This window comes from Nuphar pumila, chromosome 14 (genome assembly GCF_984573655.1).
Source record: "Nuphar pumila chromosome 14, dmNupPumi1.hap1.1, whole genome shotgun sequence".
In the NCBI taxonomy this organism is placed as follows: Eukaryota; Viridiplantae; Streptophyta; class Magnoliopsida; order Nymphaeales; family Nymphaeaceae; genus Nuphar; species Nuphar pumila.
The window spans coordinates 76,044,236-76,067,175 of NC_143262.1; the positions used below are offsets into that span (position 1 = coordinate 76,044,236).

Below are 22,940 nucleotides of genomic sequence, written 5' to 3' on the forward strand. Positions count from 1 at the left end.
CATACCCCCAACCCGAACCCGACCCGTTTAATAAACGGGTTAGGCGGGTCGACCCGTTTATTAAACGGGTTGGCTTAAGCCCAACCCGAACCCGCCTAAGAGGCGGGTTGGCGGGTCAGGTTGGCGGGTTGTTTTGCCACCCCTAGTTCAGACCCACTTTCATCTTATAGAGAAGAAACTCCGCCGGATTATTGACCAAGTCTCGAATAAGATCCAACAATAACATACACTGGAGTCCAGGTCAATTCCAGATTGTTCGGATCTGGGTCAGAATTGGGTACAATGATTGATTCTCATTTGTATTGATATTGGGTCTAACCTGCTCCATTTTGCCTTTTCAAATAAAAATCAACGCTTTTTACCCAGTTTTAGTAAACCCAACACCAGAAACTTGGATCGGATTCAGGTTCTAAGCTCTATTTTGAGATCAGTATGATATGCATCCAGAACCAAACCCATTTTGTAAAATTCAGATACTGCTCCAGGTTAAGTTCGATCCTATATATATCCGACTCGTTATCAAGCTTACGTATGATCGATCTCAAAATAAATGAAAAATTCCAAATTAAGCTGAACCTGGATCACTCAGGTAAGACCCAATTGAATCAGTACTCAGGTCGCTGAAATCATATATTGAAATTCACCTTATTTATGATATTCTCAGGCCTTTTATTGGATTTGGATAATGAAATCTAATACGTAAGATATTCAGGCATTCATCTGTTCGGATCAATATGCAAAGTGCCTACCCAGTTCAGACAGACATCAGATCCAATCCCATAACATTGACACTTATATCAAGCGGCTATGATGCTGCAAAATTGCCTGCTAGCTGTCAGGATCTTCCATGACATCCAAACAGGTCCATCCAAAGTGTTCCGAGTTCATATACTAAGTGCAAATCTTCCTTGTTCTGTTCCGGATCGCCTCGTGCTTCGACCTGAACTAGATCCATCAGTACCAAATCATTATCTTATTCCTTAACAACCAGCTAAGGGATTATATTTGGTGCGCTCGACAGTACCATACAACCAATAAGAAAGTCGAGACCGTGTGCTTTATTTGATGAATCTGACACTGCAAATTCATTTATTAGGGACAACATAATGAATGGAGTAGCATAGAAACTACAGGATCTGGATCCAAATTTAGCATGATTGATACTTAGATTTTTATAAGTATTGAATCATACAGGTAAAGTTTTCTCTCTATTGACTATTCTAAGCGTTTTTTCTCAAAAGAAAGCTTTTGTTACCAATCTGAAGAAGAAGACATTGGAATTTTAATTTTTTATACTGTCAATTTTTATTAGAAAAATGCATTTAAATAAGGTTAACATGTGGGTCATGTGGACCCGGCTGTCGGAATGAAGGTCCAGTTGTGTTGATTCAATAATTAAAAATGCATTTAAATAAGGTTAAAATGCATTTTTAAGTATTTTTTTTAGCCGATTCAGAATGATTTACTTGAGAATAGGAAGCAAGTGGTGGTGGTGGGGGGGGGGGGGGGGGGGGGGGCTTTCACTACTTCGGGCTGGTTCTTCCCGCTTTCCAAATGTAATCTCTCTTGTTTGGATCATTTTTCGTTCGATTATTCTATGGGATGTCTTCTATTGTTGGAACGTTCTGTTCATCTGTAAATGGTTTGCTAATAATGATCGAATGAAACATGTTTTTAATAAAATAAGCACCCTGATCAGTCTATACACTTAAATAATTATTTTTTTTTCAATAAAAAATGTTTTTTTTTCTTCCAATAAAAAAATATTAAATGAAAAGTGGATCATATTTCTAGGTATTTATAATTAAGTCAAAAAATAATAACGAATGAATGGTGTCTACGGTAGAGTAGAATAATGATGAGCATTGACATTTGACAGCATAAGACGAAAGAAGATCCATGACTACAAAATAAAAGACAAACTCCCTGCTGTCTGGAATATTCATGAAACCCCGAATATTCCGATTCGATCCGAACCAAACAAAACCCAAAGGCCAGAAGGCAGGTAGGCCCCCACATTCCAACAGGCGTGGCACATCCCCGGATCCGAATTGCCACGTGGATCGTGTGGTTTGGCGAGCCACCCTCCTGCCTCGCCGTCCGGCTGATATTAAGCAAGAAAGTGTGTCCTCTACTCCTTCCCGTGTTTCCCTGTTTTGGCTAGAAACGGTGATACCCAAAAATTCCCCTCCGAGAAAAAGGGTTTTGAAGAAGGAGGGAGAAGAATTCTTTGGAAAATCTTTCGCTCCCTGCGCCGATGATCAATCTGGGCGCGGAGTCAAAGCCGTCGGGCGCGGCGACGGCCGAGAAAGCGCTGTCGTTCATCTCCAAGGGGTGGCGCGAGGTGTGGGACGGGGCGGACAGGGACCTACAGCTGATGCTTGCCCGCGCGAGTTCATTCCGCTCCCTCGCCTCCTCCTTCGAGGAGGAGCTCGAGAACCTCCTCGCCCGCGGCTCCGTCCGGCCGCCGCCTACTGTGCACGACCTTGGCTTCGTCAAGCAACTCGAGCCCAAGCTGTCTGACCTCCGCCGCGCGTACTCGGTGCCGGACTTCGGTGTCAGCATGCTCGGCTCTGCCAGGTTCGATCTCTCGGGGCTCAGGAACGCCCTGGGGGTGGATGAGAGCCACGGGGCGATCGTCGAGTTTGATCGGCAGCCCGTGAGGCGGAGGGTGGGGATGAAGGGCAAGGTGGAGGACTCGCAGGAGTGGGAGCCGATCCGACTGCTGAAGATGAGATTGAAGGAGTTCGAGAACAGGGCGTCATCGAGTAGCTTTCCGAGAATTGAATTCGTTGAGAAAGTTCGGAAGGGTTTGGTATCTACCTTCATCCAATTCGGTCTTTCTCTTTTTTTGTTAGTTTATTCTATTGGGTTAAGATTTTTCATGTAGAATTTTCTCTTTCTTTTTTTAGGTTGAAAATTTTGAGGGACATTAATTGATGAATTTATTCATTGTGTGGGAGAATTATGACGTCTGGAATTACCTTCTTATTGACAGAAATATGAGGAATTTGAACGTTACCAAATTCAGTGCCTGTGGGTAGTTCTTTGGATGGTTTCTCATTCTGAAATTAAATGGATTACTAGATTAATGGAGTAGTTTTAGGACGGAACCGTGGCACACCAAATTATGATATGTATTTTTTCTATAAGGAAATTGTATTGCTTAATGGAGAATAGGAATTAAATGAGGTCATTTTTATTTATTTGATCATTAATTAACAGATGGAGTAATTTTAGCACCAATCATGAAGAGATAGAGGAAGTATTGCATGTCTACTTGGTCACCCATTTGGGACAGGTGTATTTCTGCTTCAGACTGATAGTTTCAATTTTTTTTACATTCCATTAACTACCATATTCTTTGAAAGCGACATTGGCTTGCTTCAAGGGTAAGCCGCAACGGGAGCTTGTGTGTAAATAACTAGGAATAGCTATTCTCTGAATCTTGAACTCCACTAGCCATTAGCTATGAGGACACATTTGTGCATAGTGACTCGTTGTAATCATAGTTGAGAATGACACCATGTTTAATCTTAGTATGCAATTGCTTGTGGACTTATGTGTGGATTCTTCTTCATAGATTTACATCCTCTTGGATGCTACTCCTCAGTAATGTTAACAAGAGCAGTATACTCTTTTTCCAAGTCTTCTATGATTGTCCTTGAAAGACAAGGAAAATCTCAAAAAGCAACTATTATTCCCTTGCAAATAGGAACCACGGAATTAGAATCGTAACTGAAGGTATGGAAGTTTATAGCTGAAGGCACAGAACTTATGTGCTCAGCTTGCTATCATTTAACATCTTCACTTGTGGAGATCAATTCTAAATAAAATAGATATTGTCTGCGCTGATCTGAGCTTTAGAGCCTAATCCTAGCAAGCCCTTCATGGCTATGAGTTCCAGAACCTGATGATCCTAATGTAGAAAAAACTTCTATAGCAAGTCTCTCAGTTATTTGAAGAGACTGTATGCATTTGCATATGTCCCAGTTCTCCCAGTTCTCGATGATCAGATGTAACAAAAATTAGCTACTCAGGCGAGCTTGTATCTTAAGTAATTGCTTGTTATGGTTGCATTCAGGGTTTCTAGATCCTGATTCACTAATTTTGGCATATATTACTTATTCTCCTATCTGAATGATGAAAGCACATGTATAGTTCTTGTCATTTATTTTAATTGGGTTATTCACGAGATCTCTTTCAATCATATAAAAAGAAATAGTTTTATTTTTTATGTTTATCTACTGAAGTTCTAAATCTGCTTCGTCAGTAGTGTTTTTTGTCACATGCCATTAGGTTGCAACTATTTTGAACCTATGTCACCTGAGTACGGGTGTGGGTTGTTAAACTGTATCTCTCTTATGTATATATATTTACATATATATATATATCCGCAAGGGTATTATAGTCATTTCCCCTCTTTTGCGGATGTTCATAATTATGAATATGCTGTAATGTTTTTTTTGTACTTTTATTTTTTCTTCTTTTCTTTTTCTTTTTCTTTTTTCTTTTTCTTGTTTGTTGACTAAAGTCAACTTGGAGGGAGCTCAGCACTAGCTGTTGGGCCTCTCCAACGGTTAAAATTCTGACCGTTGGAGGGGCTTCAACAGCTAGTGGAGCCCCTCCAAAGGCCTCTTGCTAGCTTATAAATAGGGGAGTTCCCCCTTTGTAAAAACTACTTCTTGGAGCTTTTGTTCTCCATTCTTGTCAATAAAAATTCTTTATATTTTATATGCCTTTGTGCATTTGTGTTGATTTATTGTACCTTTGTGTACATTTGTTCTAAGTCTTCTTGTGCCTTTGTGCACATACCTATTGGTGGTGTTGTGCTTATAGCACACTTTATCTCCTTTTGAGATATTTTTACATGGTATCAGAGCAAGTTTGAAGTTAGAAGATCGTGTGATTCTTCGTATTTGCAAGTGCCTCAAAAAGCATGCCTTTGGCTTCTTGGTGATTGGAGTGAGGACTTCTCTTTCCTCAATATTTTGAAAGGTTTTTACAACAAGTAAGACTTAAAAGTCTTTTTGTGGTACGTATATTTTTTTATTTCTTCCCTCTCTAATGGGTGAAAAAGAGTCTCATTTCGCACTTGGTTTTAAATTAAATGGCTCCAACTACCATGTTTGGGCCAGAAATATGGAGGCTCACATTAAAGGGAAAGGTCTTTGGGGATATGTCAAAAGAACCATTCCTGAAGCCGAACCCAAGATCACCATTATTGAGAAGGGTGAAATAAAGGTTTTAGATGGTGAAGAGAGAGAAAAAGCTTTTGAAGAATACAACAAAAGGCATGAAGAATGGGAGATGAAAAACTACAAAATCCTTTCATGGTTTTTTTCTTCCGTTGAAACGAAAATAAATGCGAACATTTTGAAGTTCAAGAAAGCCTTTCAAGTTTGGGAGTATCTTGAAAGAATGTATACTTAAAGAGATTTGTCCCATAAATATTATCTACAAAAGAAGGCATTAACTCTTCAACAAGGGAAAATGTCTGGTAGAGAATATTTTGCCGAGCTATCTACTATTTGGGATGACCTTGCTCTCCAAGAACCTAAATGGAGTGGAGAGTCAATTGAATTTGAGGGCCAAACAATTAGAAGATCATTTCTTCAATTTTTTAAATGGGCTTAGACCCGAATTTGAACAAACAAGGTCTTCTCTTTTGAGTTATTTCTCTTCTCCTCCGTTGGAAGATGTGCTTACCAAACTAAGTGAAGAAGAAACTAGATTGGGGATGAATAAAACCAATCTAAGCGTGTTAGCTCTTCCCTATAAGGATGAGGATGAGGATGCTTATGCCGTTTCAAGATCGGGGAATAATGTCAAAACATATAAACCCCCTTACTTCAACAAAAATCAAGGAGGAAGAGAAAATGATGGGCAATATTATAGAAGAGATTAGTGTAAAATCATATGCCACTTTTATAAAGAACCGGAACACATTAAATTGGTTTGTCCTAAATGGAAAAAGATGGTGGCTATGACTACAACTTTCCAACCAAACAAGAAGGAAAGACATTCAACTTTCAACAATGCCACTTTGTCTCTAAATCAAATCATGGAAGCTCTTCAACCTCTCCTCAAGGGATCCGTTTCCGGAGCCGCCATGACCACCTTCTCACCTCCCGATAAGACTCTTTAGCTCTTAGACTCGGGTGCATCCTTTCATATGACTCCAAATGTTTTTGCACTTTCTAAATACTCAAAAAATGTGTCACTCTCTTTTGTCTCTACCGCAGATGGGGCTTCTCTTGAAATAAAAGGAATTGGGGATTTTGAAAGACAAAGTTTTTTTATTCCTAAAGTTAGATTTATCCCAAAACTAAATTTAAATTTACTTTTCGTCTCTCAACTATCGGATTATGGATGTGATATCAAAGTCTCATCAAATAAATGTTGGATACAGGATCGCCGGTCCGAGAAGTTGATTGGGGAAGGCTCTAGGAAGGGAGATCTATACTTTATGAAATTTTTTTAAATTCCAAAATACTCTTTTTGTAATGTTGCCCAACATAAAGATATAAATGTTTGGCATAAACGCCTTGGGCATCCAAATATTGTCAAGCTTTCTTATTTATATTTTGCTAAAACTTTATATAAAGATAACTTCAATTGTAATGATTATATTCTTGGTAAAATGAGAAGCTTACCTTTTAGACAAAGAACTATGTTTTCAACTAAGCCTTTTGAAATTGTGCATTCGGATGTATGAGGACCGGCACCCGTTGTGTCTAAGGGAGGGTTTTCGTATTATGTTATTTATGTTGATGATTTCTCAAGATACAGTTGGATATACTTCCTTAAACATAAACATGAGGTTTTCTCTAACTTTAAGGTTTTTTATATAACGATACAAAATCAATTCAATAGTAAATTACAAATTCTTAGAACCGATTCCGGGGGAGAATATTTTTCAAATGATTTCAAAAGTTATATTGAAAATAATGGGATTGTTCATCAAAGGTCTTGCCCCAAAACACCTCAACAAAATGGATTAGCCGAACGAAAACATAGACATATAATAGAAACTACAAGGACCCTACTCATTTTTCAAAAAAATTCAAAAAGATTTTGGGCCAAAGCGGCTCTTGCATCGGTTTACCTCATAAATCGACTTCCATCTAAAAATTTGAATCAAATATCTCCTTTTGAAATATTGTATAAAAAAGAACCCGATTACAATAGACTAAGGATTTTTGGTTGTAAATGCTTTGTCCTCGCCAATAAGAACGATAAACTATCTCCCAAAGTTATTCCTTGTGCATTTTTTGGATATTCAGAAACACAAAAAGGTTTTAGGTGTTGTGATATTAAAAATGACAAACTATATATTTCAAGAAACGTAACCTTTTTAGAAAATATGAGTGGTTTTGAAGAACACAAAACTAATGAAGATAATGTCGATTATTCTTTTTTGTTGAATTATTATCTAGAAATGAGGATTTTTTTAGTGATGATGAATTGAATAAGGATGGGGATATAAGTGAAAGTATTCCACCACCCATCCAACTTAAAAAAGAAATGATAGTTGAACCAATTACCTATTCACATAGAGATAAAAGTACCTTTAAAAGTGCAATAGAAAAGTATAGTGACTCTAGTGAGGCCTCCAACCATTCTCGAAGAACCGAAAGATCTAGGAAAAATCCTTCTAGATTTATATCATACGAGTCCTTTTCTCAAAAACATAGGGCATGTCTTAGCGCCATTCACTCATATCAAGAACCTAGGAATTTTGAAGAAGCTAAGAAAATGATAGAGTGGAGGGACGCCATGGATAATGAACTTAGAGCTCTCAACAAAGCCAAAACTTGGGCCTTTCAATATCTTCCAAAAGGAAATGATAGATGGGTTTTTAAAGTCAAAACTAAGTGTAATGGCACTCTTGAAAGATATAAAGCCTGTTTTGAAAGATATAAAGCCCGCCTTGTTGCAAAAGGATATAGTTAAGAATACAACATCGATTACGAAGAAACCTTTGCCCCCGTTGCACGAATGGTCACTGTAAGATGTTTGATCACCATTGGATCTATTAAAAAATGAAATATTTACCAAATGGATGTTAAAAATGCCTTTTTAAATGGGGACCTTAATGAAGAAGTCTACATGAATGCTCCTCTTGGTATGGACGTACCAAAGGGAAAAATCCTTCGTTTACAAAAAACGCTTTATGGTTTAAAACAAGCCCCTAAGGCTTAGTATAATCAATTTAATGAAGTAATGGTTTAAGATGGTTTTACTTCATGCTACACTGACACTGCTCTGTTTGTCAAAAAGTCTGATGCAGGAATTGTGATTTTACTGTTGTATGTTGATGATATGTTAATAACAGGTAGTGACATAAAGGGCATCAGAAACATTAAAACCACTTTAAAAGAAAGGTTTGAAATGTCAGACTTGGGGTATCAGACTTACTTTCTTGGTATCGAGATAGCCTACTCTCGTAGAGGCTATTTTTTGTCTCAAATTAAACTTGCATGTGAGATTCTTGACAAATCAGGTATTACTGATGATAAAATCTGTGAGACCGCTGAAATTGTGGGATAAAAAATGAATATCGATGATGGGATACCTTTGGAGGATCCTACCACCTACCGGCAACTTGTGGGGTCTCTAATGTATCTCAGCATCACAAGGTCAGACATCCCTCATGTCGTGCATACTGCAAGCCAATTTCAGCATGCTCTTACATCCGTCCATATGAGCGACGTTCTCCGAGTTGTAAGGGGAACTTTAAACAAGGGAGTTTTTCTTTCCGAGTTGTAAGGGAAACTTTAAACAAGAGAGTTTTTCTTTCCTCATCTTCTGAGTTAAATTTAATTGTATATATTGACTCTGATTGGGAAGGTGACCTAAATAATCATCACTCCACTACAGGATTTTGCATTTTTTTAGGTGAATCCCTGATCTCATGGAGATGCAAGAAACAACAGAAGGTGTCTCTATCATCCACCGAAGCAGAATATCGAGCCATGACTTCTACAACTATAGAGATTGTCTGGATTTATCAGTTGTTGCAAGACATGGGAATTCAAATTCAAGAACCTACAAAGTTGTGTTGTGATAATAAGAGTGCAATCTATATTGCTAAGAATCACACTTTTCATGAGTGGACAAAGCATATTGAGATGGACTACCATTATGTCAGAGAAGCATATCTACAAAAAGTCATCGACCTTTCTTATGTGACTTCAGAATATCAGTTGGCAGATTTCTTCACCAAGGTGCTTTGCTCTCCAAGATTCAACTTTCTCCTTGGCAAACTTTCGATCATTGCGCCCTAAGTTTGAGGGACAGTGTTAAACTGTATCTCTTATATATATATATATATGTTTCTCTCTCTTCTTGTAAAACCCGCAAGGGTATTATAGTCATTTCCCCTCTTTTGTGCTTATTTATAATTATGAATATGCTATAATGTTTTTTTGTACTTTTATTTTTTCTTCTTTTCTTTTTTTCTTTTCTTTTTCTTTTTTCTTTTTCTTGTTTGTTGACCAAAGTCAACTTGGAGGGGGCTCAGCACTAGCTGTTGGGCCTCTCCAACGGTTAGAATTCTGACCGTTGGAGGGGCTTCAACCGCTAGTGGAGCCCCTCCAAAGGCCTCTTGCTAGCTTATAAATAGGGGAGTTCCCCCTTTGTAAAAACTACTTCTTGGAGCTTTTGTTCTCCATTCTTCTCAATAAAAATTCTTTATATTTTATATGCCTTTGTGCATTTGTGTTGCTTTATTGTACCTTTGTGTACATTTGTTCTAAGTGTTCTTGTGCCTTTGTGCACATACCTATTGGTGGTGGTGTGCTTATAGCACACTTTATCTCCTTTTGAGATATTTTCACATGGGTGTGGGTGTGGAGGGTATGACATGGCAATTCCAAAAAATATGGGTACAGGGACACGGCTATATATATTAAATATCACATAAATCTAAAATAAATTCAAAATAAACTGAATATAATCTAAATATATATGTTATATCTAAAATATATATTATATACTGAAAATATAAAGTTATAAACTGACAATAGAATTATAAATTAAATACAAACTTATATGTAGAGAGGGTAAAATGGTGTGTCCGAGTGTCGACGCATGTCGACATGGGTACGAAGGGCAAAATGGAGTGTTCGGGTACCATAGTTTTGGACACTTTGCTATACAAATCATTTCATTTTTATGCATATCAATACTATTCTTGTATATTATCTTCATTGATATACAAATGTTGATCTTGCAGGAATCAATCAACAAGGATATTCAATACTCAAAGGTTGAGTTCTTTCTGAATTTACCTTTTTTACCTTATTGTACTTATCTCATTTATGTCCACTTTGTTGAATTTTGAATTTTATTGAATGAATTATGTTAAAGGAAGCACATGTTTTTATCCACACATCTATCTTCATTGTTTATCACCTTAACATTAGGGGTTAACTAGGTTGTGTATATCTGACCTGACCCAATATCCCGAACAGATATTGGAGGACCCATGAGTTTGGGTTGGGTCCAAAATATAGACCGGTAGTGAAAACAGGTCGGGTCATGGGTGTTGTAAATGAAGACCTGAACACGACCCAATTATGTACCTGAACCCGCTTTGTACCCGAACCAATTATACACCCAAACCCGAACAGACAATTGCGTGACCTGACTATATACTTGAACTGACCCGTACCTGAACCTGATTCATACCAATCCATCTGAAAGTTTCTAATTGGTAAATATTATATATTCAATTAAACATTTAAAGATGATAAACTTATAATTAATATGCATTGCATTTTAGTAATCTAACTAAACTTTAATTCATTTTTGCATATACTTCCTATTGCCTTTTTGTCGTGGAAATTGTCAGATTGAAGTGAATCCCGGAAGAATACTTGAAAACTCATTGAATTTGATATATCTTTAATTTTTTTGTTTCAACTTAAAATGTTTGGATGGCGTGGATGTATTTTTTTTATATTCAGACTTTGACATTATTTAGAATAGTTATTAAGATTTTATTTTGTTAGCATATAATCTTCTTAATAAACAGTTAATTCCATTAGTTTACATATTTCTTATTGGCGGGTAATTAGGTATAGAATACCGATATTGTCAAGACCCGAGCTGAAACCCGCACCCATGACCTGAACTGTTAATACCCAACCCATCAACCTATATGGGTATACTTTTTTCAGCCATACCCAGACATGAACCCGACCCGAATCAAAACGGGTCTACTAAACACCTGACCCAATGTATACCTTAACCCATTAACCCATATGGGTCCACCGTTTCTAGCCGAAGCTCACCCAAACCCGAAACCGAATTAGATTGGGTCAGGTTTGGGTCTTACTTTTAGACCCGATTCAGAACTGGGTCTGACCCAAACTTGATCCGGTTGCACCCCTACTTAACATGATGCAAAAGAGCACTGTAGGAGCTTTCAACTTGATGCCCTTGGGAACCTGAGACCTTTCTGGCATGCCTTAGATATCAAGTCACCACTTTGTGATATTATTGAAATTCTATATAAACAATCCCAAGTCTGAAAAGTAAAAAGATGGGATGATCCTGGTGTTTCTCGCCTAAAGAGGCCAAAGATCATCTGATGGTAAAGTGCCACTATCCCATTTTTGTGGCCTACTATGGCATAAAAGCGAATAGACTAGTAATGTGCTACTTCTGCATGCTCCTTCATGCTTCCATCTGCATTACGCTATGTTTTTCTTGTCTTTGTATCATTCACTGTTTACATGTGGCACTTTTTAATGTATGGTGAATGGACTGACTCATTTCCTAATTATTATAGGAAGTTGCTCCATTGGATGTTCCTGAGCTTTTGGCATATTTAGTCAAGCAATCTGGGCCATTATTTGATCCACTTGGTTTAAGAGGATGTGAGTATATTGTTTGTGTTATTGCTGAAATATTCACACTGCTTATTCTAATAGAAGTCTGAAAAAGATTTTATCATTTCTGTGCTTTAAACCTATGATGAAGTAAACAAAAGACCAGCTTCACTGTGTAGCTAGTGTTAGGAGGTCATCTTTTCTCCTAATACGTCATCACAAGGCAAAGCTATAACACTGTAAGTATTGACCACTTAGTCTTATGGGTGTGTGAGGGCAATTGTTTGGTGCAATAGTGAAATACTCGAGCTTCGGTGACAAATCATGGGTTTAAGTCCTGAGAGAGACTACTTCTTACAAGAGGCAGAAGGTTAGTACTGTCTCCAGTCTGCCATTCCCTAGCTCCCTGGAGTATGGGACCGCGTTGGGTATGTAATAAAATTGTTGGTAAGCAGAAATAATCTATAGAAAATAAGCAAATATGAGAAGGAAGAAGAGAGGAATTATCTGGGAATCGACAGCCTCCACTATACTTTTATGTGGGCTGCGGTAAACCTTGATTATATTAAATAGAGTTACAATATTTTTTACAAGGACAAAAATGCCCTGTATAGGAAAAACATATTACAACATTATAAAACACGTGAATTATAAAACACGTGAATGGATATGGATCCAATAAGGGATCCATATTCATTCATATTCTAATACCCTCCCTCAAGTTGTGCATGGGTTTGAAGCATATGCAACTTGTTTTTCAAATACCAGAAGCGATGACTTGTGAGACCTTTTGTAAACATATCGGCAACTTGGTCTTCCGAAGGCACGTAAACCGGTTCAATCTCTTTGTCTGCTACTTTTTGTTTGATGAAGTGTTGATCAATCTCAATATGCTTGGTCCGACTCTGATGGACAAGATTTAATGCGATTTGTATAACACTTTTATTATCGCACATAAGTATCGAACTTGAGATGTCCTCTCCTATCTCTGTAAGCAAGTGTCTAATCCAGGTCACTTCTGCTGTGACAACTGTCATAGATCTATACTCTACTTCTGTGCTAGATTGTGCCACTGCTTTCTGTTTTCTGCTACTCCATGAGACTAGATTTTCTTCAATAAAAACACAGTATCCTGAGACAAACCTTCTCTTATCTGGATCCTCTGCCCAGTCTGCATCTGTATATGCCAATATGTCATGTTTTAGAGTTTTCCATGAAGATTGTACATATGAGAGTCTGTCACCCACCGTGCCCTTCAGATAACGAAGAATGCGTTTAACAGCAAACATGTGACCAGTCCTTGGTTCATGCGTGAACTGGGATACTTGATTAAAAGAATATACAATATATGGTCCAGTAAAGGTAAGGTATTGTAACATACCCACCAAACTACGATACTTGGTTGCATCAGGATATAATTCACCATCACAAATACTGAGCTTTTGGTTGATAATACTGTGTGTAGACAGAGGTTTGCAATTTGTCATTCTTGCGTTATTCAGAAGATCAAGAGTGTATTTGTGTTGGGTTAATGACATTTTTCCACCCTGTCTGTCCACCTCTACACCGAGAAAATACCTCAGTTCCCCAAGATCTTTCATTTTGAATCACATACTCAATAAATCTTTAATTCGTTGAATATGGTCTGGAGTATTGCCAGTAATCACTATATCATCAACATATATAAGCAAGAAAACAATAGTAGTACCGTCCTTGAATATAAACAGAGAATGATCCAGTTGAGAACGAAAGAAACCATGGTTCTGAATCTCCGAGGAGAAGCTTTCAAACCATGACCTGGAGGCTTGCTTCAAGCCATATAAGGCTCTGCTTAATTTGCACACATATTCTTTTGGATTTCTCTTTGCATAACCTTGGGGTTGTTCCATGTAGACTTCTTCTTTTAAATCTCCATGAAGAAATGCATTTTTAACATCAAGCTAACTAAGGGTCCACCCATGTTCAATTGTTAATCCCAGTATGATGCGAATAGTTCCCATCTTCACCACTGGGCTGAATGTCTCATCATAATCTTGACCATATTCTTGAGTGAAACCCTTGGCAACAAGGCATGCCTTGTACTGTTCAATGCTACAATCCGGTTTATATTTAATTTTATATACCCATTTTAAACAAACAACATTTTTGTCTGGAGGGCGACCAACTATCTCCCATGTTTGACACTCATGAAGTGCCTCGATCTCTTCATTCATCGCTTCAATCCATTTGTTGGATTGGATAGCTTGACGAAAACCAAGTGGTTGATCCTGCTTTTCAATCTTGGATAGAAAAATCTGAAAATCCATAGAAAAGTTATCATAACTAACCCACTTCTCAATAGGATGCCTTATCCTACTTGATCTTCTTGGTGCCTCTCTGTTATTAGACAATGTTACGTCTTCTCCCGCAAATATATTTGTTTGTTCTCTAGGTCTTCTGATATAGACATTACCTTTGTATCTCAGACATTTTGTATCTAATGCATCACCTGAAACCGTCTCACCAGGTATGCTTTCAAGGGCTATAGTAGATTGTTCTGCAGCATGTGAAATGAGTTCAGCACTGAGCCACGGGTCATACCAGTTAGCAACTGCGCCCACATGTTCACGATCATGACCTAATTCATTTCCCAGAAAACTATTTTCATCAAAAATAATATCTCTGGAAATTCTAATCTTCTTATAGACAGGATCATAGCACCTGTACCCCTTGTGCTCGTCTGCATAACCTACAAATTGACATACAAAAGCTTTGCCCTGAAATTTAGTTCTCATGGATTTATCAATGTGTACATAACATGTGCATCAAAAAAACTCGTAGCTCATTATAATTAGGATGTGCACCATATAGAACATAATAGGGAGACTAATTTTCAAGAATAGGTATAGGAAGGCGATTTATCGCATGAGTAGCAGTATGAAAAGATTTTATCCAAAGGCCAATAGGTAAGTTACAACCATGCATCATACTCATTGCACTCTCCACAATATGTCTATGCTTACGTTCGGCAATTCCATTTTGTTGTGGGGTGTACGGGCAAGAAACTCTACAATGCATCCCATTGTCTTGAAGAAAATCTAAAAATTCTTTGGACGAATACTCACCGCCCCCATCACATTGGAGGATTTGAATATTTTGGGAGAATTGAGTTTTAACGTAGGCATGAAAGCGATGAAAAATAAGGAAGACTTCTGATTTATGTTTTATAAAGAATATCCAGGTAAAGCGAGAGAAACTATCAATAAAGGACACATAGTATTTGCTTCCAGAAGAGGAAGAATTGAGAGCAGGACCCCAAACATCAGAACATATTATTTCAAAAGGCATGGAAGCTCTTTTATTTATTTGATAAAAGGGAAGTACATGACTCTTGCAGACCTGACAACTGGGACATATTTTGTCTATCAACAATGAAGGTAAAACAGACTCTGAAATAAAACCATGAGACACTAGTTTTTTCAATAAAAACTCTACTACAATGACCAAGACGAGAATGCTAAAGATCTGGCTAGCATTTGGATATACTTAGAACATTTTTAGAAACACAATTGGACTTAGGCTTCAGGACACTGAAAGCTGGATCTTCATTGAAAATATACATGCTTCCATGCCACTCTCCTTTAGCGAACATCTGCTTCGTTTGAAGATCCTTGACAAAAACAGAAGTAGGAGTGAATTCCACAAATGAATTGGTAGAATCAATAAGGTTAGAAACAAAGACAATATTTTTCTTTATATTTGGTGCATGGACAACATTGGATAAAGGGATGGTTGAAGACTGCGACAAAGGAATGAGGACATCGCCTACGCTTGAAATATGGTACTGAGTCTCATCTCCAGTTACAATATTAGATTTACCAAAATATGGGGTCAAAGTAGAGAACTTACCTGCATTTCCAGTGACATGAGCCGCTGCCTCAGAATCCACATACCAAACTCCATCATCATTTTGCTTCAAATTCAAGTTGGCCATTGCAGACAAGAGAAGATCTTTAGCATCATTACTGACTCAGAAACTACCTGTGGTTCTTGGTGTGACAACATTTTTATGATTTTGAATTTTATTACGATTTTGTGGGTTAAACCAGCAGTTAGCCTTTATATGACCACGTTTGTTACACAGATAGCACGTGGGAACACTCTTTGAAGAACCGGAAGTGAAATTTGGCGTAGGTAGCAACCCACGTCCACCTTGGATTTGTGCTCCTCTACCTCTGCCATGCCCCTCTCTATAGGAAAGATCGCCTCGTGTGCAATCAGCTGTTATGCCTGTGGCAAAAACATCATGCATAGATGATTGCCCTGTTGAAGTATCAGACATGTTTTTCAAAGACATTTGATACTGAAGCAGTTTAGCACGTAAATCCTCAAAACTGGGCAGTGTAGGTAAACACAACAAAGAAGTGACAAGAACATGATACTCTGTCCCCAGGGCACTCAGCGACTGTTGTACTTTTTCTTTATCTGATACTGGATATTCGACAATGGCTAATTGATCTATGATACTTTTAACTTGATTTAAAAATTCAATAATAGTCATTGATCCCTTTTTCAAAAGCTGAAATTCACGCTTGAGGAATAACACCTTAGCTTCTGATATCTGAGAGTAGGTCTGAGCTAGAGTCTTCCACAGTGTTTTAGTTGTGCAATCATCAGGAATAGAAACTAATACCTCTTGAGACAATGTGGAAGTGATATACGTGACACGAGCCTGATCACGCTTCTTCCAGGCAACAAATGCTGGGTTACGAAAAACATTTGCCATTCCTTTTCCCTCTTTTGTTTCTTGTGTAATAAACTCTGAAGGAGCCGAAACTGAACCATCCAAGTGACCTATAAGATCTTGACTTCGAATGGAGTGATCTGCCTTTTTCAAGTCAGGTAGTTATTTGAATTTAAGTTTTCAGAGACAAGCTGCCCCAGAAAGTTGGAAGAAAGTCCAGAGTTGGCATAACTATCTATTGACAAACCTTGGAGACTCATATTGGGGAATTAAGAGGAATAAAAAATAAAAGCAATAGCTTTAAAGAATTCTGAAATGAAAACAACAAAGTAAAAATGATGGGACTGATTTCAGATTGAATATAGGACCAGAATGAAGGAGAAAGCGTGAAATAGCCCACACGACACAGTCGGCAGGTGAAGATGAACAGCAGATTTTAAAAAAAATGAGATGCAAACAGGGAAATAGATATGAAGATGCAGATTGGAAGAAGACAGGATAGCCAGACGCTAATATAGGAAATAGATATGAAGATGAAGACAGATACAAGGAAACATAAGTGCTTTAGGGTTTAAGAGGAAGAGAAGGATATGACAGATCTGTTGGAATACACAGCAGATCTGAATGTGATTCAGATCTGCGATAAGACTGTTAGATATTTAGGAAACGTGAGGTAGAGAAAGAAGAAAGGAGTGACAAACCTTTGGTGAACAAAATAGAAGGAGAGGAGGACGACCAGAGGCAGATCGGAGCCTGTTGACGAGAAGAAAAGCACGACTTTGAGGATAGGAGAGGATGAGGCAGGAGGCACCTGTTGACGGGAAGGAGGAGACGACTTTTCATGCCCAGAGATTTGGCTGCTCTGATACCATAATAAAACTGTTGGTAAGCAGAAATAATCTATAGAAAATAAGCAAATATGAGAAGGAAGAAGAGAGGAATTATCTGGGAATCAACAGCCTCCACTATACTTTTCTGTGGGATGCGGTAAACCTTGATTATATTAAATAGGGTTACAGCATTTTTTACAAGGACAAAAATGCCTTGTATAGGAAAAACATATTACAACATTATAAAACACGTGAATTATAAAACACGTGAATGGATATGGATCCAATAAGGGATCCATATTCATTCATATTCTAATAGTATGGCCCTTTTTAGTCTTATAGAAGTGTGACTTTATATGAAAACAAAACATTTTTATAGTAGTAGAGATGTGGACATTTTATCTACATAGCACTTAGATGATTGGAAGATTCAAAGACAAGAGGAATAAGAAAAAGGAGGGAAAGAGAAGTGGGATCGTTAGGACAACAAAATAGTGATCATTCGTATTCAGTGTTTACAGATTTGCATTCTCTGAATAAATCAGAGGGCAAATGCAACCTTAGGATACATAAATCATTACATGAAGGAGAAGTCCAACAAGAAAGACTTTTGACAAACATGACCACTGACTCCACCCTTGAAGGCTTTGCCCTCTAAGTCGGGGTTAACACTCATATAATCTCTAATTTTCTTTAAATCTCCATATGCTTGATCGTTCTTTGGTCTTACGATTTAGGAAAGATATCTGCAAGCTATATGTGAGACAATGTTTGGAGACTAGAAATATCTTTGCTTCCAGTTCCTCTTGATTGAAGTTCATTCTGTTTCAATTTGTATTGTTAATGAGTGGATCAGGCAGCAATATGAATTGATGTATAGTTATGGATTATTATCCTGTAGTCATTGAATGAATAACAATTAAAATCCAGTCACAAAGCTACCTTGTCAAAGGGTCTTTTCCCTTTGCTTCATCTCTCTTCATGAAAGCAACATATCTTGAAATGGACCTCTTTTCCATTTAGCTGGGCTTGAATATTGATGACACTTCTGCATTTAAGGATTTTGATTGCATTATTTCTTCCTTCTTTGAGGGGACTAGCCTTGCCATGAAATGTGGTATATCTCTTGCATGTGTGATGTGAGAAGGACATTCTTATATTTGCTTTTATGCTCACTACATTGTGCAACTATTTTATATGAACACTTGATAGTGCAGGTACTAATAATGTGCATGTGCTCCATATATGCAGTCAATGCTACCATAACAAGATCCATTTGATATTAGATCCAGCATTTTTTGAGATATATGCAGAAACTTACAATGCTGCCTGCAAATGTCTAGACACAATAACAAACCCAGTGGATCTTAAATTGTTCATTTGTTTGAGACACACCACACGCATCATACTAATGTATACCCATATCCATCTGGATTCTGACATAATATTGTTAGGTACAATTTTTGTATTTTTCCCTCATGCACTAGGTTATTTGATGTTGTTATGTCCAGGATGTAATGGAATGCTGCATCATGTTCACCTACAAAAAGCAGTACATATGCACATAAACAGTTCTTAGGTGTTCTTATTTTATTAATTTCTTGCAAGAAATGTTGCGTATTTATTGATTATTGCTTAGTGGAGTGGGAATCATGTTCTCTTGTGTTTGTTGCAATGTTCACTCAATGATCGTAACCATTTGAAAATGCAGATGTGTGCGACAAGATCATGGATGTTCTCTGCAGCAAACGGAAGGACCAACTTGCACTGAATTCTGTATCAACAGGGGAAATGCCCATTCTTTCAGCATGTGAAAATGAAAATGCCAGTGATGAACTTGATTTTAGAGTTGCCAGTGTTCTGCAAAGCACTGGATATTGCTATGATGGTGGCCTCTGGACAGATTTTCTAAAGGAAGACAAAGACCCGCATACTCAAAAGCGTCATGTTGCGATTGTTACCACGGCTAGCTTGCCTTGGATGACTGGAACTGCAATAAACCCACTCTTTAGGGCAGCATATCTGGCAAAATCAGCACAGCAAAATGTTACGCTTTTGGTTCCTTGGCTCTGCAAATCAGACCAGGAGTTGGTTTATCCTAATAATTTGACTTTCAACTCACCCCTTGAGCAGGAAGCCTATATTAGGGATTGGTTAGAAGCACGGATTGACTTTAAGGCAGATTTTCAAATATCTTTTTATCCAGGAAAGGTATGTCTTTATGCACTATATTTTCTCCTGAATTTCAGGATTCTGGATCTGAGTAAGCTGCTTACTGAACTGTTTCAGTTTCACAAGGAAAGACGGAGCATCATACCTGCAGGGGACACTTCTCAGTTTATATTATCCAGGGAAGCTGATATTGCTATTCTTGAAGAACCAGAACATCTTAACTGGTATCATCATGGAAAGCGTTGGACTGATAAGTTCAATTATGTTGTTGGCATTGTCCATACTAACTACTTAGAATACATCAAGAGAGAGAAGAATGGTCCTGTTCAAGCCTTCTTCGTTAAGCACATAAACAATTGGGTTACCAGAGCATATTGTGACAAGGTATGCTCCTTGAACTTTTTGTTGAATGGTGGGATCCTGCCTTTCTTTTAGTAAACAATACTTTAGATGAAGCTTTCTCTGTACACCAAGAGCTTCAAAGTGGGATTTGGAACCTGAGGGTATTTCTGGATTCACTGTGAAAGAAATAGTGATAAAAGAAGTTCCAAAATTCAAATTACACTGGGATTATGAATATGCAGGTATTACGACTTTCTGCAGCAACACAAGATTTACCAAAATCTATTGTATGCAATGTCCATGGTGTCAATCCAAAGTTCCTCAAGGTTGGGGAGAAGGTGGCAGCTAATAGAGAGCTTGGGCAACAAGCCTTTTCTAAAGGAGCATATTTTCTGGGCAAGATGGTATGGACAAAGGGATACAAGGAGCTAATAGATCTGTTAGCAAAACACAAAAATGATCTTGATGGTTTCAACTTGGATGCTTTTGGGAATGGGGAGGATTCTCTCAAAGTCCAATCCACTGCAAAGAAGCTCAATCTGAATATGAACTTTTTCAAAGGACGAGACCATGCAGATGATTCGCTTCATGGGTAATTAAATCCTATACTTTGTCATTGGTTCCATCAATTTATATTAACGACCATCTATGTGACTCAATACTTGTTTTGGCTTTCATTGCATCTGTTTTCCAAGTAATTTAGTATTTGTTGATTGCCCTTGATGTTTGTTTAGTTGTCTGAATTGTTGGTGATAGTAGGGTTTGTTTTGGATTATGAGCCATGCATCTCTTTTACAGGTACAAAATTTTTATCAACCCTAGCATAAGCGACGTGTTGTGCACAGCGACTGCCGAGGCTCTTGCCATGGGAAAATTTGTGATATGTGCTGATCATCCATCAAATGAGTTTTTCAGGGCATTTCCAAACTGCTTGACATATAAAACTTCAGAAGACTTCGTTGCGAAGGTGAAGGAAGCGATGGCTAGAGATCCTTTGCCCCTTACTGCAGAACAGAAGTATAGCCTTTCTTGGGAAGCTGCTACCCAGAGATTCATCGAGTATGCTGAGCTTGACAAAATTTTGAGCAATCATGAAGAGGAAGCTTCTGTGGGTAAGATTCATCGCAAGAATACCAAGTCAATTTCAATGCATAACTTGACAGAAGTAGTTGATAGTGGCCTAGCCTTCTCACATTATTGTTTCACGGGCAATGAACTACTGAGGTTGTTAACGGGTGCAATACCTAAAACAAGGGACTATAGCAAGCATCACTGTAAGGATTTGCATCTACTACCTCCCCAAGTGGAGAACCCTGTCTATGGATGGTAATCAATTCCAAGGCCATCTCCTGTTAAAATAATATGCTTCTTGTATATATAATTATTGACTTTGCATATTATCTCAGGATTTTTAATTCCTTTTCTTCTTGAATCAATGTTTTTCCATCAAAGATTGTAGTATGGGCATACACGCAGTCATGCAAATCAGTGCTTGGTACAGCAAGATCCCTCCTAACTCCGGCTGGAATGTTGAGCAAAACTCTCTCTTTTCCTTTTGGCCGGGAAAGCATGGAATTGAACCTCTAGCCCTTGTATAAAATACTACAGATTCCAATCCTCTCATCAGACTTTGCATATTATTCGCAGAACTTCTAGTATGTCTTATTGCTATGGTTTTTTTCCTTCGAGTTCCAATGCCCTAAGCTCAAAATCCAAACTCTAGAAGCTTCTCAGAATTTGATTCAAAGTAATATGATCAATGCAAAGCTCCCAAACAGAGCTTAAATTGTTAAATTGATTCTGAGTTAATTTTTCTAAACGATTTAACATGCACCGTCATCATAGGCAAAACATGATTTTGATGGCTGTAACTTTGATGATCTCATAATAGCTAAGTATATCTGCGTATGGGGAAATGGTAAGTGCGTCCGGGAACCATAAAAAAACGTGCATTTTCAAGGTCTACTGCCATTTAATGTCTCTTGTTGTGAGTTATGACCTAGGTAAATGGTGCAGTACAAGGTTCATGCAGTGACTGCAAATATGAGAGCATTCTACTTTGACCCTGCATCACCTGTCATTGCTCCCAACCTAAATGAATGGTATGTTGTACATGCATAATAATCCCTTAAATCTCTCGACTCTTGGACAAACTGCTTTTTCTGCATCTTCGCACATGTTGGTTTAGGTCTGGAATCCTCTTTATTTGCTTTAGAGAGAAAAATATTGAACACTCATTTTGCATCAGTAAGACTAGTCTTTATTTATATTAATCATGACCATTTTGTTACTTCAGAACTCATGTGGACCCCACTTCCTACGTGATTCTAGGAAATACTACCACCTCTCTCTACTCTCTCGCATGCACAATTTAAGAGGTAGTACCAACTAATCTCTGTCTTTCTCTTCCCAAAGGATCATATAACAGTTCTCATCTAAAATCTATTTCATTCTTCCTGCAATTTTTATACCAAATTTAATTCTTGAGCATAACTTTTTCATGACAAATCATCCCATCTTTTTATTTTCCGACACTAATATCTTCATTCTATCTGCAAGCGCTGTCTAGCCATCTCAATTACAATCCCATGGAATTCTGGTTTCTCAAAACAATGTTTAAGAGAATATGTAGGGCATAATGAAACCTCTTTATATCTCAGAGACTTCCATCGTCGTTACCATTTTATCCCTTACCACCATTGTCGTTATCATTCAATTCGTTTCTCAAAGTTCAGTAACTCATGTCCTATTTGTTTTCTTCAAAGTCTTTGAAAAAGTAACTCATGTCCTATTTGTTTTCTTCAAAGTCTTTGAAAAAATGATTATCTACGTGAAAATATTTAATATGGATCAGTTTGATTTAAGACTTGGAGTGAGAAGGTTAAAACGCATCAGAATGGAAGGTCCCAAACTTTTATGTACTTGGAGATCTCATTTTTAGGCCTAGATGGCCAAAGTCTTGCAAATATGAAAGTTTCTAGTCTCAATCTTTGTGAAATTAGATTGACAACTATTGAAGCATGAGCTTATACA

General features: G+C 37.7%; 1 protein-coding gene across 2 annotated transcripts; it reads left to right on the top strand.

Annotated features, from left to right (window-relative positions):
• The first annotated feature begins 2,143 nt into the window (after positions 1 to 2,143).
• On the top strand, positions 2,144 to 21,339 carry LOC149817007 (digalactosyldiacylglycerol synthase 1, chloroplastic-like). Of its 2 annotated transcripts, XM_089987356.1 has the most exons (7): positions 2,144 to 2,815; positions 10,241 to 10,273; positions 11,801 to 11,888; positions 19,105 to 19,604; positions 19,683 to 19,949; positions 20,150 to 20,499; positions 20,706 to 21,339. In XM_089987356.1, the coding sequence occupies exons 1-7, from the start codon at positions 2,258 to 2,260 to the stop codon at positions 21,235 to 21,237; spliced, it is 2,328 nt and encodes a 775-aa protein (XP_089843482.1). In that variant the 5' UTR covers positions 2,144 to 2,257; the 3' UTR covers positions 21,238 to 21,339. The 2 variants fall into 2 exon arrangements, with proteins under 2 accessions (XP_089843482.1, XP_089843483.1); XM_089987357.1 differs by lacking the exon at positions 10,241 to 10,273.
• The last annotated feature ends 1,601 nt before the right edge of the window (positions 21,340 to 22,940 follow it).

Bases quoted from the DNA above. Each gene is read 5' to 3' on its own strand.
- LOC149817007 (XM_089987356.1), top strand. From the start codon at position 2,258: ATGATCAATCTGGGCGCGGAGTCAAAGCCGTCGGGCGCGGCGACGGCC. The intron at 2,816-10,240 runs GTATCTACCTTC...TTGATCTTGCAG, and splicing joins AGAAAGTTCGGAAGGGTTTG to GAATCAATCAACAAGGATAT. The intron at 10,274-11,800 runs GTTGAGTTCTTT...TAATTATTATAG, and splicing joins AGGATATTCAATACTCAAAG to GAAGTTGCTCCATTGGATGT.